General features: G+C 40.0%; 1 protein-coding gene across 2 annotated transcripts in view; it reads right to left on the bottom strand.

The window, feature by feature from the left end:
- pcdh15b (protocadherin-related 15b) overlaps positions 1-15,693 on the bottom strand; it is a 233,769-nt gene that overhangs the window by 105,719 nt on the left and 112,357 nt on the right. For both annotated transcript variants that reach the window (XM_082545036.1, XM_082545037.1), the window contains 2 exons: positions 12,204-12,297; positions 408-536 (listed from right to left, as the gene is read on the bottom strand). In XM_082545036.1, coding sequence (XP_082401162.1) covers positions 408-536; positions 12,204-12,297 — 223 coding nt within the window. The remainder of the gene's footprint in view (positions 1-407; positions 537-12,203; positions 12,298-15,693) is intronic.

Here is a 15,693-nt window from a genome sequence, read left to right on the forward strand (position 1 = left end):
TAACAGAAAAAAGTAATCTTGCTGTACCGCTGTGTTTGGGTTTTTAATTGAGCATGAGAATCAGTGTTTCTGATAGATTGAGATAAAGTCCCATCTAAACTGTCTGTTTGTTCATGACTCATCATTATAATAAAGGATTAGTGTAAGGAAATAAACTAAAAAGGTTGAACAAATGCACAGGCAGGAACGAGTGGAAAATGAACACATTAGCATGCAAACTTGCTGTAATTATACCTGTTCACACACTACAAATATTAATTGCAGTGAGTGCTTAAATGTATTCAAAAACATGTAGTGAACAGTGATGTGGGAATGTGAGAGAAATAAGGTTGGTCATGCAGGCTGCTTCTCTCCAAATGATTTAGAGTGTGTTGTGTGCAGCTCTGTGTGTGTGTGTCTAATCTTACCTTAACCTGTCCAACGTAGGCGTGTTTCTGCTCCTCAATGACAGTGAGGTTCACTGGCAGGGAAGTATCGAACAGCGGGTCGTTGTCATTAACGTCAGTCACCACAATGCTCACCGTCGCTGTAGACGTCTACACACACACACAAAGGACTGTAAGTGTTTAGTTCAAAGACTCTAATTATTGTACAAACCGTTATTTTTTTAAATGATGATTATCAGAAACTAAAACTGAATCACGACATTTCAAAGACTGTGTTTTTTTTAACCATCTTATTCTATGTGTCCCTTTTGCTAACATCGTCTTATATAATTAACTAAAGAGTTGCAATCAGGCCCTGGCTGCCATATCCCTTTGTGCTAGTAAGAACTGTTCACTCTATAAATAGATTTAAAAACTGCTCACTGTTGGTCCACTTGTTCTCTCTCTCTCGATGTAAAAGGTCTGTTTGTTTTAACCCTTTACACCCTGGAAGTATTGCTGTGTGACATTTATGGTGAAAATAGGTAGCAGCCACTTCCTATCTAACACATTGCCAGTACTGTGTTGGACCTCCTTTTGCATTCAAAACTGCCTTAATTCTTCATGGTATAGATTCAACAAGATGCTGGAAACATGCCTCAGAGACTCAGTTGCTGCACAGCCAATCTCCCATTCCACCACATTACACCAGCCACTGGCTATTTGAACACAGTGAACTCATTTTCATGTTCAAGATGAGATCATTTGAGCTTTGTGACATAATGTGCTGTCCTGCTGGAAGCAGACATCAGAAGATTGGACACTTACTGGGACGGACATGGTCAGCAACGATTCTCATGGCCTTTAAATGATGCTCAGTTGGTAGTAAGGGGTCTAAAGTGTGTCAAGACAATATCACCTACACCATTACACCATCAGCACAGCTTGAACTATTGCTGTCGTGCTGTTTATGCCAAAGTTGAACCGTCTGAATGGCTCAGCAGAAACTGAGAATCATGAGACATGGCAATGTTTTTCCGGGGCGATCGTGGCTCAAGCCTTGTAATCGGAAGGTTGCCGGTTCGAGCCCCGGTTCCGACAGTCTCGATCGTTGTGTCTTTGGGCAAGACACTTGACCCGTTGCCTACTGGTGGTGGTCAGAGGGCCCGGTGGCGCCAGTGTCCGGCAGCCTCGCCGACTACAAGAAGGTCAACACAGTCAGTGTTCAGCCCACTGCATCTCTTGCAGACGAGCTTAACAACTTCTATGCTCGTTTTGACGCAGACAACAGAGAGCAGATCCTCTACCCTCAGGAGGACAGTGAGGCTGCAACTCTAACTCTGAAAACAGAAGCTGTGAGATGGACCTTTAAAAAGGTAAATCCTCACAAAGCTCCAGGACCAGACGGCATCCCAGGCCGGCTACTCAGAGTATGTGCAGACGAGCTGGCAGAGGTGTTCACCAACATCTTCAACCTCTCCCTGAGGCAGTCAGTGGTCCCCACGTCCCTCAAAGCATCCACCATCATTCCCGTTCCCAAAAAATCAGTGGTCTCCTGTCTGAATGACTACCGTCCTGTTGCACTGACATCCGTCATCATGAAGTGCCTGGAGCGGCTGGTCAAAGGTCATATCTGCTCCTCCCTCCCTGACACACTGGACCCTCTTCAGTTTGCCTATCAGACAAACAGAGCCACAGAGGATGCCATCGCCCTGGCAACGCACACCACCCTCACTCACCTGGAGAAAGGGAATACATATGCAAGGATGCTCTTCATCGACTACAGCTCGGCATTTAACACCATCATCCCCTCAAAATTGCCACGAAGCTCGTCGACCTTGGGGTGGGAACACCGATCTGCAGATGGATTCTAAACTTCCTCACAAACAGGCCCCAGGTGGTGAGAGTTGGTAAGCACACCTCCTCATCACTCATCCTAAACACAGGCACGCCACAGGGTTGTGTGCTTAGCCCCCTCCTATATTCCCTGTTCACACACGACTGTGTTGCTAAACAAGAGTCCAACATCATCATCAAGTTTGCGGATGACACAACCATCATAGGCCTCATCACAGACAATGATGAGACGGCCTATAGAGAGGAGGTGATGGCGCTGTACGAGTGGTGCCTGGAAAATAACCTGACTCTCAACATCAGCAAAACTAGAGAGATGATAGTGGACTACCGGGAACGACCAGTCAGAGAACACCAGCCCATCCACATCAACGGTGTCAAGGTCGAAAGGGTCAGCAGCTTCAAGTTCCTTGGAGTCAACATCACTGAGGACTTCTCCTGGACCCTTCACACAGACACTGCTATCAGGAAAGCTCGCCAGCGGCTTTACTTCCTGAGGAGGCTGAGGAAGTTTAGCACGAATGCCAACATCACCTCAAATTTTTACAGGTGTGCAATTGAGAGCTTGCTGACGAGCTGCATCACAGTTTGGTACGGAAGCTGCTCTGCCAGCAGCCGTAAATCACTACAGAGGGTGGTGAAGGCAGCAGAGCACATTCAGGACATTTATCTCCAGCGATGCCTCCGTAAAGCACACAGCATCATCAAGGACCACAGCCACCCAGCACATCAGCTGTTCTCCTTGTTACCATCTGGCAGACGTTACAGGAGCCTGTCTGCTCGGACTACAAGACTTAAAAACAGTTTTTACCACCAAGCCATACGACACCTCAACCACAACACTTAAACACACACAACACAGCACTCAGAAGCTACCCTGCAGCTTCACAAGTACTCTGTTTAATCTGCACTGGTCACTCCACTTTATTGTCATTGATATTTATATTTAAAAGTGCAATACTGTAATTTTCTGCTGCTGATTCCTGTGCAATATCCCATCTGCCCTCCCATCATATTTCTTTTCAAGATTTTCTTATTTAATCACTAGTGTACATATATTTATATTTATAGATACTGTACATATATATTTAGTCATCTTTTCTCTTTTACCATGTCTCTCTAATATTTTGCTCCTTACTATTTTTCTATTTTCTTTATTATTTTATTTTGTTTTATTATATTTTCTCCTACTGTATCATGCTGCTTAGTGACTGCTGCTCGTCAAACACATTTCATTGCAATGTTGACCCTGTGCTAACTTGCATATGACAAATAAAACTGAAAACTGTCAGTGCGCCCCAGGGTGGCTGTGGCTACAATGTAGCTTGCCATCACCAGTGTGTGAATGTGTGTGTGAATGGGTGGATGACTGGATGTGTAAAGCGCTTTGGGGTCCTTAAGGACTAGTAATGCGCTGTACAAATACAGGCCATTTACCATTTACCATTTAATCCCTTTAAATAATGAGGGTTTGTGCTTTCAGAAGATCACTGTGAATGAGGCAGTGGCATTCAAAACACAGTGTCAGACTTTTCACTTGGCTTGAATATAGGCCAGTCAGTGTTAAATGAATAATTAAGAGTGAAATGTGGGGGCAGACAAGGGTTAAAGAGGGGCTGCTTTCAGACTGAATTCAGGTAAGTGTGGTTTAAAAAACCCCTGCATGCTAATTTAAAAGGGCTTTTGGCCCTGCTATAAAAAACTTGAACTAAGAAAAATAAATAAAATGAATCTGAATGTTTGCCTTTAGATTCTAGGAATGAAAAATGTGTCAGCAAAACAGATGACGGATGGAGTGTGATCTAAACCTGATTGCGAATGAGAGGGAGAAAAGTGTCTAAGATGGTAAATAAAATCAACCGAAACAAACCTGAGGCTTTGATGTATATTTGTACGGGTTTGAAGGGGAAAATGTGTTTTACAGAACATTATAAGCAAATGTAATTTGTCTTAGGCTTTATCAGACTGTGTAACCAAGAAAGAGTCAGAGAGGGAGAGGCCGTAGCTGATTAGTAGGGGTGCAACGATATTCGTATCGATATTGAACCGTTCGATACAGTGCTTTCGGTTCGGTACGCATATGTATCGAACAATACAAATTTTTTAATTTATCTTATCAACTTTCCTTCTGACGATGCTGTCTGTGTTGAGCGCTCAGTGAATCTGCGCTCGACTACTCCGCCTAGGCTGCACTGTCGAGCGCAGATCCACTGAGCGCTCAACACAGACAGCATTGTCAGAAGGAAGAGCGCAGAGCAAGCTAGCGAGACAGAAGTTAAGCTCTCCTTGCAACATGGCAAATTGAACCTCCCCCACCCTCATTCAGATCTGGCGTTTGGAATTATTTTGGTTTTCATGTGACGTATGACCCTGAAGGTAAGCGCGTCATGGACTAAAGTAAAACAGTATGTTGGATGTGCCATGCAATGCTCAATTACATGGGTGGGAGCTAGTGTGTTAGCGCAGTTAGCTCGTTAACGTGTTGGCCGTGTTGTGGCGTTAATGTCATTTCAACGAGATTAACGCTGACAGCACTAGTGGGAACACAACGAATATGACTGCACATTTACTCCGACATCATCCTAGTGCAAAGACAAGTGGAGGCAGACAAAAACAACAAGCAGGCATGCTACAAACTTACCCGAGTCATTTAGACAGCCGTTAGCACATGATTCTCCTTATGGGGACCTGATATGTTTAATAAGCTGCTGAGAATATAGCCCAGAAGAAGCGCATAGTATAGCTTTTATTTTGGAAAGATAATAAACTCTCTTTTCCAAAGATGAGTGATTCCTCAATCAGATACAGGGCTCGCAATATCGCTAGCCCGACGTCCCGGGGCTAGCGATTTTTCCAGTCGGGCTACCAAAATCTATCTCTGCCCTGCCCGTCGGCCTATCGTAGAAGGAAAAATATATGTCAATGCTTTTGCATTCTTTCTGAAATGTAGCTGGGTAATTATGTCATTGGCATCGGTGAGCAACTGTCAATATGTGACATATTGAAATCGCGTTTGAATTTGCGCTTGTTTTTTGCTTTCACTTTGCAATCGTGCGAATTGTGTATAGAGAGCGACAGCACTGATTGGTGAGTGATGATAATTTGTGCACCAATTCCTCTGACATCGTCTTATCAGTCGTTAGCTTACTACGCAAACATGACGAGTGAAATCTCCCACAGCAAGCTTAAACATGTGAGAGGTTAATCGCGCAGAGAATTGCTGAGCGTATGTGAGTGCAATTCTCAGGATATATATTTTAGTTCTGCTGAGCCAAATAAGACAGGTCAGGGTGAAGAAGTGACAGCCAAAGAAAAGCTTACCACAAAACGGAAAAGTTATGACAAATCAGACTATAAGGCAAAAAGAAAGTGCAGCTTTATGGTTTCATGGACAAAAGAATTTCTGTGGCTGCGATATGACGAGGGTTAGGGTTAAATTTAAAAACTGTACTTTTGAGTTAAAATATATATTTAGAATTTTAATAAATGACAAATTAAAAAGGCATGAACATTTTTTGTATCGAAAAAATATCGAACCGTGACACCAAAGTATCGAACCGAACGGAACCGTGAATTTTGTGTATCGTTGCACCCCTACTGATTAGATGTCACCAATTTCTTAATTTGACTTTCATGAGTGGAAGAAAGAGAGTCATCCAATATTTGACTTTTAAAGAATGGAATTGGGAGGAAGAAGGGCTCACCAGTTTATATCAGTGGGATTAGAAGAACAGAGGCAGTATGTGTGGGCCTGTGTGTGGGGAGAGTGACAATCTCAGGTGACAACGGCCTATTGAGGCTGACAGGGAACATTGGTGATGCAAGTGATCTAAGGTTAAAGACTCACACCTGACAAAACTGTTTATCTGCATGGCAGTGTATGTAAAGCAGAGAGAGCTATGACACAATGAAAGGCGGTCTGTGAGCAACACTGTCAAACACACATACGGACACAAAAGAAAGGGATGGAGTAAGGTTCATTTCGCCTTGGCAGCTCTGAGAACATCGCTTTTAAATACCCGCGCACCTCAGAGTTTATTATTTCACAGACACGGTGGCCATCTGCCATATTTTAGCAATCACCCCACCGGAGAACGCTGCATTTTTAAGGGTTTAGCTATATTATTTTTAGTGGTCCGCCAATGCAATGTCACAGCTGATAACTGACAACACTGCAGTTCTTCGGAATTGCTAAAACACTAAATCACATTCTCCGAGCCAAATGCTCAGTGTGTTGAACCCAGTTATTGAATCAGTCACTCAGCAGAACCTGACTTACACACAATCTGCAGATCTTATTTGTTCCACTTTCAAAATCTTAAACACGCTCGGCACCTAAGAACATTTTTTTTTGCTGTGTGATGTGCTCGTAATGAACGATGGCAACCAGGCAGAAGTTAAACACAATTAAGCAAAGTTGTTCACACTTGCTGCTAATGATGCAATGAAACCAACATAAGACAGCAGGGTGTACAAGCTGAATACTTGAATTCTCACTAACAATCAAGAGTGCAAGGAAGATGGTGAGAAGAACGAGATCAAGAACTGTTTATTTATCTGAAATTGGAGAAACTGTGGTAGATTAGTGTTCCTGTTTAATGACCAATGAAAGCAGGACGAAGAGTGCAGACTTTAAGCAGGTTTATTTTATGGCGCCAGTAATCAGAAGACTCAGGGCACAGAACAGGTAACTCCCAGCACGACGCTCTCGGTGTTGAAACAGTCCTTCAAAACAACAGCATGAAGTACAGAAGGATGGAGGTGTGAAGGAATCAACAGGGTCAGCATTTCATTTATTGACTGTGTCCTCCAGCACAACAGGATACGCACATGAAGTGAGTATACAGAGAACCCTTAGAGGAAGGATTAAAGATCAGATCAAAGGCTGTCTTCTGGCCCGACCCACAACAAAGACCTGATGCTGACTTGCTGCTGACTTTGATTTTGCAGAAGATACATTTAGTGTATAGTAATGTGCCTTTGCATTCTGAATAGAAAAGCGCTAAATCCCCCACACATTTACAGCAATACTACTTGCCTGTAATAATCAGATGAAAAAGCATTTGCTGCATTATAAACAAAGCTTTGCTGGAGCTACTGTATATGCCTCTGACCTTGTGTTTCCCATGTTTTAATCCAGTGTGTAATGAAAGGTCAAAAGTAGTTTTAGTTTTGGCTACGTGTACAATGTGAAAACACTGATTTTGAGTACAGATATAAAAGTACTTTGAGGAGACTGTTAGATATTGCAGGTAACACATAGATTGATGACTATTTTTATAAGACACAGGAAAGCTTATTGTAATGCTGTCCTCTAGTATGCTGAAAAAATATCAATAAATCAGCTACAATTCACGCATACAGTGCATACATCTGTGTAAATAATCATTCTGTACATTCGATAATTTTTAATCCTACAACTGTTTACAACTTGCATAGTTCCCATTTCTGTATAGCTGTATATCTCAGATTTCTGTAAAGTTATTTATTTCATATTCTGTATAGTTTTTCATATTTATATCCTGTTCATAGCCTGTTCCTTGAATGTTTTATTCAGACTCCTTTTTTAAATCCGCCATCGCTGTTGTTCTAGTTTTTGGTTTTTGTTGCATTTTCTTACTCTATTTTTACATATAAGTAAAACTTGACTGAATGTAGATTGAAAAGGAGTACTGAGTCTTCAATAAATCTGTCTTAGCAACTGAAGAGATTAATGTTGCACATGTATAGGAAAGATTTGCAGAATGTTGCAAGTACAGGCCGACTTATTTTTTTAGCAAGTACAAGTCCATGCTACAGTCTGTAATTTACGTCTGCTGTTAGGTGATTGCAAGGCAACATAAATGCATTATAATATGTCACACATTATTTAGGTTTTTTGGATGTAAACTATGTTGTTGTCATGAAAATAAAATAATATGACACTTTTATAAGGTTTTCTAGGTACATACAGTAAATGCTACAAATGGGTCATTTTAGCACATTAGTAGGCGGTTGCTAGGCAACGTGATGACATTATAATGTGCAATAAAGGTAAGAATCTTCCGGAGCCTGAGATGTACTTGTGTGTACTACAGATCATATAGGAGGCATTTTCACACAGACAGTATGACACCTCGCAAATATTTTACTTGCCCCAAAGTTACATCTGCGCGGAAAAGAAGACGAGATGGTGGATGTGAGAAGAATGAGCACGTTGTTAGTTTCTCGTCTTTTCTAGGGATTTAAAAGTCTGACCTTGTCTGTTCCATACACATAATAATTAAGTCTTCACATTCATTAACGTAGCAGCGCTAATCCAGACAGGATTTATTTACTAATGCAATGACACAGTCCAACGCGGGCCATTTGCTGACAGTTTCTATGGCATCCCACAATGCACACCGTCCTTACAGTAAAGCTGGTTTACTGCACCAACTTGTAGGGTCCTCATTCTGTGGCAGTATGATGGATTCACTGGCCAAATAGCCAATTAGGCACTTTGTAGCCTGACACTCTCACAACAGGACATTTAATAATATAGGACACAAACGTGTGCGTGTGTATGTGCGCCCATATGAAGACAACCCAAGGCCTTCCAGGTGATTCTGATTAATGGGCCTGTATAAGGCAACTACACTCCAATCTCCTCTTCTCCTTTTTCCCCATTTCTTTCTTTCCTTGTCTTCCTTTCAGTTTCTCCCTGTAGCTGATATCATTCCCCTCTTGTATACCCTCTCTTTCTCTCTCCATTCACAATCCTATACTCTTTTACTCTCACTCAAAACATAATGGAGTGTCAAGCAGACAAATGTCCAAACTACTTTTATCCATTTTCTGACTTCTGGACCCTTGGGATACAAAGATAATACACTAATTGCCAAGGTCCAGAGAGCAATAGACTAACTACATGGTTGCATGAGCAAGAGTCTGTGTAATATCACTTTAGCACAAATCCACCGTTAGGGCAGCACCAGCACAATGAGTACCTCTCACTCCCACTTGCCGTTTCTCTCCATATTCCATAATAAAAAAGGTCACAGCATTATAATCAGCATTTTCTCCACAGTGGGATCTTAAACTTTACCTTTTGTTTTAATTGATGTGTGTGTGTGTGTGTACCTGTTTAAACATCTTTGTGAGGACCAAAACCTGGCATGCCACTATACTTTTGAGGACTTGTCGGGACCAAATGCCAGTCCTCATGAATCTGAGGGCATTTTGAGGCTCAAAATGTGGTTTTAGGCTTAGGGATACAGTTAGGTTATGGTTATGGTTAAAGTAAGGGGCTAAGGAAAGCATTTTATCAATTCAATATCAGGTTTCCTTAATAAGACGTAGAACGGCAAGACCATCATGCAGATGGTGCAGCTTTCATTTAAAATCATTTTACACAATACCTCCACAGAAACAATGACAGTGTTGCTGAATTGTGTACATGAAAAATGCTGTAAATAGTTAACAAATAAGAAAACAAAGACAAGAAGAAACTGCAAGGTTAATGCCAGGCTTCTGTCTCACGTCTGCACAGCTAAACGTTCGTGGTGTGAAGAAAGTCAGATTATCGGGAACAAAACACACCTTCTATCTATCATCAGAAAAGTATGTGAGGGGGTTTTAGTGAAGCGTTTGAGGTCAATGCAAATGTCAAAAAGAATTCATCTTCTCTCAGCTTGATCATAAAGTCTGACAGTGAAAGAAGGATGTTAAGCGGTAAGGTTTCTAGCACCCAAACATCACCAGTATGTGCAACTAATTGCCTGTGTTGATTAACTTACATTTAACCTCCTGAGACCCTAACTCTTCCACAGCATGCATTTTTAATTTCTCTTTGATATTTGAGCATATTGGGACCCGATGAATGTAAAAACAAAGAATTACCAGATTATTTTTTTACCTAATTTTTGTTTCTAAGAAAAATGAGGGCAACATATGAGGATATTCATTTTAAATTGTGATAGAACAGTAGCAGTATGTTGTTGTTGTTTTTTACCAGGCTATATGTATACAGTGCTTCTGCTGTAAAGACAGGTCAAAAAAAGCATAAATTATGATTCAGTAAAAACGACCTACTTTCTATGAAAAGTGTCGTGCGGAAGGTTCGCAATGCATTAAAATTTCAATCACCATACTTGAACTTGCAACATAGCAGTTCAAATTGAATCCCTCATGCTTCAGGCCTCCTGAGTGTGAAACCAAACTGATGGATAATCTTAAAAGTTGTCAGACAAAGCAAACATAAAACCTGCTAGAAGAGGAACTTAACAGCAAACAGTTAGCATTCTGTTGCCCTCTTTGGTTTCAAGCATATTTTAAGTTGGACTCTGTGTGCTCTTTGCATTCTGTTATGCATTTCAGATACTCACCATCATTGTAAATTGGCTTTCAGTAAGAAAGAAATGAAATGATATTACTGGGACTGTGTGCTTAGAAGGGCTTTTGGATGCCAATGTAACCGAAAAGCACAAAAGCGTTCCACCAACACCAAAACATCAAGTTCTTTGGATGGTGTTACTGAAGAGCAGTGTTGGTCAAGTTACTTGAAAAAAGTAATCAGTAATTAATTACTGATTACTCCCCCCAAAAAGTAATCCCGTTACTTTACTGATTACTTATTTTCAAAAGTAATTAATTACTTAGTTACTTAGTTACTTTTTAAAAACACGATTTACAACCTGAAGAGGTGATAAAGTGATAGATCTTTCAGCCCAATTCTACTTTTTCTACATAATCCATCATACAAAATGTAATCAAATGGAAAAGTCTCTTTTTTTAACTTGTTTTATCAGTTTTAATCTTTTAACTTTATGCATCAAGCAAAACATTTAATTATATGCAACATTCTCTGACTTGAATAAATTAGTTTAACATTTAAACCTATTTTCTACACATTCCAGCACATAAAATAAAATATTTTTTGTGTTTTCACTCACTCTTTCAAACAGATGCAAGTAAAACACAGCAGAAAATAAATAAAGTCAAAGACTCAGCGGTCCTTTTGCTCTATTTTCACCTGTAAAGCAGGAGCAGGGTAGGCGGAGGGTTACCCTGGTGTAGGTGTGCTGCGGTCAGTTGAAGAATCCGCGCGAGTGTCTCTGTGAGTTTCCCATCACGTCGTAGCTACTCGGTGCTTGCTCGGAAGTTTAGGGGTTTTTTTCGCTGTAAAAAGAAGTTTTCTTCCCACGCACGATGGACGCTAATGTTTTTGTCACTTTTTATGGAATCAAACTCAAAGTAAGGTCAGTACTTCCACGCTTTAAACGCTGCACGCTCATACTCTCTCCCGCACTCGATATATTATCCATTGTTGATCTGCACACAGCTGCTGTCACCAACGTCGCACTTGCTTACGTCACTGTCATGAGACATTCTCGCAAAAAAAATCACGGTTTTAGTAACGCAGTAACGCAGCGTTCCTACGGGAAAGTAACGGTAATCTAATTACCGATTTTGCAATAGTAATCCCTTACTTTACTCGTTACTTGAAAAAAGTAATCAGATTACAGTAACGCGTTACAAGTAACGCGTTACTGCCCATCTCTGCTGAAGAGTATCAGTGTGAAAAAACATAGGCAGCGTGTGGACACACCATCGTAGTGTTTGAATCATACTAACAATGTGGTTTAACACACTTGGTATTTATAAAAAGCTATCGGCAGCCAGCTAAAACACATTATTCTGCCTTTCCTGGCATATAGGCCATTTTATTCTATTAACATTTTTTGAGCCTGCAGGCTCAATAAATGTAGACATTCATTTCTTTACAGTCAGTTGCTATAAATAGATTTTAGCTTTTTGTTATTATTACTGTGACTAAATGACAGGTAATTAAAACAATTCTAATAGCCCTCTTTCTCAGATAACACCACATCTGTTGTTTGTGGAGCTTCATTGTGAAGGATGGCGAATTCTCTCCTGGAGCTCCTCACTTCTCCTCTGGGGGTTTTGAGACAACTCGAGTAAAACAACAAGTAAATATCCATATGACACAGAAGAGTTTCTTACTCCTTCTGGGTGTCCGTCTGAGGCTGTCACCACCAGGGTGTAATAATCCAGAGTCTCCCTGTCCAGAGGTTTGTCCAGAACCAAATAGCCTGAACTGGAGAGAGAACAAAACACACAGAGTTCGTGTTAACCCTTCAGGCAAAAGAACAGGAAAAATAAAAAGATGATGAAAGACTGTGCAAACCATGGTGAAACTGCATACTGTAGTTTAGTAAAAAAAAAAAAGAGTTAAAAAAAAAGTTTAAATTCAAAAAGTCTTGATTGACTTTTTACTTTAACCCTAGTGATATATATACATGTAACTGCATTAAAACTTTAACTCCCACAAGTGTATTTTTTCTGTGAATATGGGTATTTAAGTAATGCAGAGTGTGCCTCCTACTCACTTAACTGGTCAAGGGTGATGACTTGACCTGTTTTGTTATCATGAATTAACACAAAACTAGAACGGTGAAAGACCAGCATCTTGAATTTTTATGTCTGAGTAAAAATGATCAGATCATCTGTTTCTGTGCAACTTGTCTGAATATTCTGATCAATCAAAACCAGGAAAATGTTTGATTTTAGCCTTGGTTTACTTTTTTTTAATTTTCCAGTAACGATTTAGATAATGACTGAAGTGTTTTTAATTTGAACCTCTTAAATGTGTTAGAAACCATCTGAACTGTCGTGTGTATCAGGATGTGTGCATGTGCTGATGCACGGGAAAAGTTGTGTGTCTGTGTGCGCAGAAGAGTTGCCCACAGAGAAAAAGATGTAGAGCTTTTTTTCTAATAAAAAGCAGTCCATGTTTAAATGTGTAGGTTCGCTCACACACAGTCTAGTTTTTTCATATGAACAACGCATTTTCTTCAGAAATCTCCAGTGTACATAAATTCCATAAAGACCTCGCATACACTTCAAACCTAAAGCCTAGATATGTTTTAAAATTTATTATTATTATCAGTAGTATCAGTAATAGTATTATTAAAAGTAAAAATAGGACGGCAACCTCCTTGCAACCAACTATTTGCCAGACTTTGAGCAACCCTCGATCTCTGGTTTAATGTGATTTTCTGTGTAGACAGCAACAGATTTGCAGTTTTCACCATTTTATCACAGTGAATCACTGCACCAAAGATGCTCTGAATATTGCAACTGCCAGCAAATGCTCTCAGATCTGGTCCCTGTCTTTGAAGCAACTATTTCAAAATGCATGGTTTCCAATCACTGTTTTCCTTGTGTACCTGCATTAGTTGGTGATTGTAAATTGGCCATAGGTTTGATGTCCAGGGTATACCCTGCCTCTTGAGGTAGGGCAAAAAGGCTCCAATCCCCAGTGAAAATGGATGGACAAATCCTAAAATATATATGTAGGAGTGCCTATATCCATCCACAGCTAAAGCACAGAGTGAAAATCAGACTTGTTCTTGATGATTCAGATTTACAAATGAGGCTTTATAAATCAGACAAAATATACGCGTATGCACATTTCTGCTATACAGAGGGGTTTTTTCTTCATCTGGCTCCTGTTTGGTTATCCTCGTAAAGTGCACTTAAGCTGCACTCCTAAAACCACACAAAACAAATGAAAAGTTAAAAAAAAAATCACTCCCTCCCACGCCACCATATGTTATATGTTATATTATACTTGCACAGTGGAAAAAGAACAACTGGACGCTTCCTCCCATGGAGCCATAATAATGAAAACAGAGCGGAGACACTGAAATATCTGGCATTCATTGGAAGATTTTACCATGTCAGAAACAACCCACCAAATATCCCCAGAATGCAGAAATGAAGTCTTTGCTTAATTTTAATTTGTACTGTGAAAATCTTCTAAGCAATCAGCTCCTTTCCTCACACTTATTTTGTGATTTTAATTCCTCATGTCTCTCTTCCTGGTGATTTCTAATACTAACATTTTGCTCTTCATTTTCCCCTCCATGCCCTCTTCTCTTATCTTCTTTTCCAACCACTCATTCTCACCCACACACCCCCCCCCCCCCCCCCCCCCCCCCAATCTGTATAATTCTGCACCAGCTGGGGTTGTTCTTTCACAATACAACCCTCCAGAAATTTAGACAGGATCTTACCCCCAGCTTCAGAAATGCATTTTTAATGAGAAATAAATGAATTAATACAACAAAAGCCATCAGAGTCTGCGTGTCTTTGAATGTGGTGAATGTGTGCTTGTGTGAGTGTATGTGTGTGTCTTTGCAAGAGCCGTGGTGACGTCCAAGACCTGCATGACCAATTTTTATAAGGAAGCATATTCCCTCATTACATTACTGATTACGAGCAAATTGATTCGTATACAGTTTTATGAATTTGGGTTAATCGGAATACAGACCCACCCACTCCATGACATGTTGGTCAGTCACAGGAGCAAGTTCAGTGAGAGACTGAGATTACCGAAAAGCACCACTGAACGACACAGGAAATCATTCCTGCCTGTGGCCATCTCCCTGTACAACGCATCCACTTAACACACTGTTTGCTGCTACAACTACACATGTTTCTTTTCCAACTATTTATTTATGAGTGACTTATGTATGTATGTATGTATATATATGTATATATTGTACTATTCTTAGTTAGCGTATTGTCTGTCTTGTCTTAATGTTGGTTTAAAATGGAGCACTGTAACAAAAAATAATTTCCCCCAGGGATCAATAAAGTATTCTGATTCTGATTCTGATTCTGAGACAAATTCTCAGAGATAGAGATTAGAGTTATATTTAATTAATTTTTTGTTTTAATTCAAAGTTTGCATTAATTAATGTGAAAGTTATAAGCATCAAGGAATATTCCATGAGGCACGGAGTTTAAATAATCTGTTTGTACATGCATTATGTTTTTATATTGGCTGTGTACACTGTGATCTGATGGAATTGACACACAGCCAAGGCCTTTCTGTTCTGGGAATTTAATGCCTCATTTTCACATTTAGGGCAAAGGGGCAAAAAAGAAAAATAAAATATGTCAGAGTAGTGTGAGGAGGGGAAAAGCTTCTTTTAATTTCAAAAAGTCAAGTCAGTTTATATATGTAGAGCATTTGTGGTGCAGATGTTCAGATGTTGAGTAACGTGGTTTAAAGAAACGCTTGGAGCTGAGTTAGAGTTTTGTGAGTGGATCATATTGCCAGCTGTTGATTAGCTTACAAGCATTTCACTTTTAAAAGAAGTTACAAGGGAAACAATAAATTTTTACTGTGGTACTGTAAATCTGCACTGCTGCTGATTATCTAGACACACCTGTTCAACAAAGGCTTCTGCTTGAGTATCAAAACACCACATGGACAAGCCACAACTGCAGTGTACAGAAATAGAACAGGTAGTATGTGGTTACCTGTCCCAGAAAAACTCTTAAAATGAACAAATATACATTTTATATGAATACATTGGTAGAAATTTGGACTGCATTTGAATATTGGGGCCATGTTTCCCCTCTAATGGATATTATGATTACAGCCTTGATTCACATTTATTTTCTTTGTTTACTTAACTTA

This window comes from Aulonocara stuartgranti (genome assembly GCF_965226115.1).
Source record: "Aulonocara stuartgranti genome assembly, chromosome: 8".
Classification (NCBI taxonomy): domain Eukaryota; kingdom Metazoa; phylum Chordata; class Actinopteri; order Cichliformes; family Cichlidae; genus Aulonocara; species Aulonocara stuartgranti.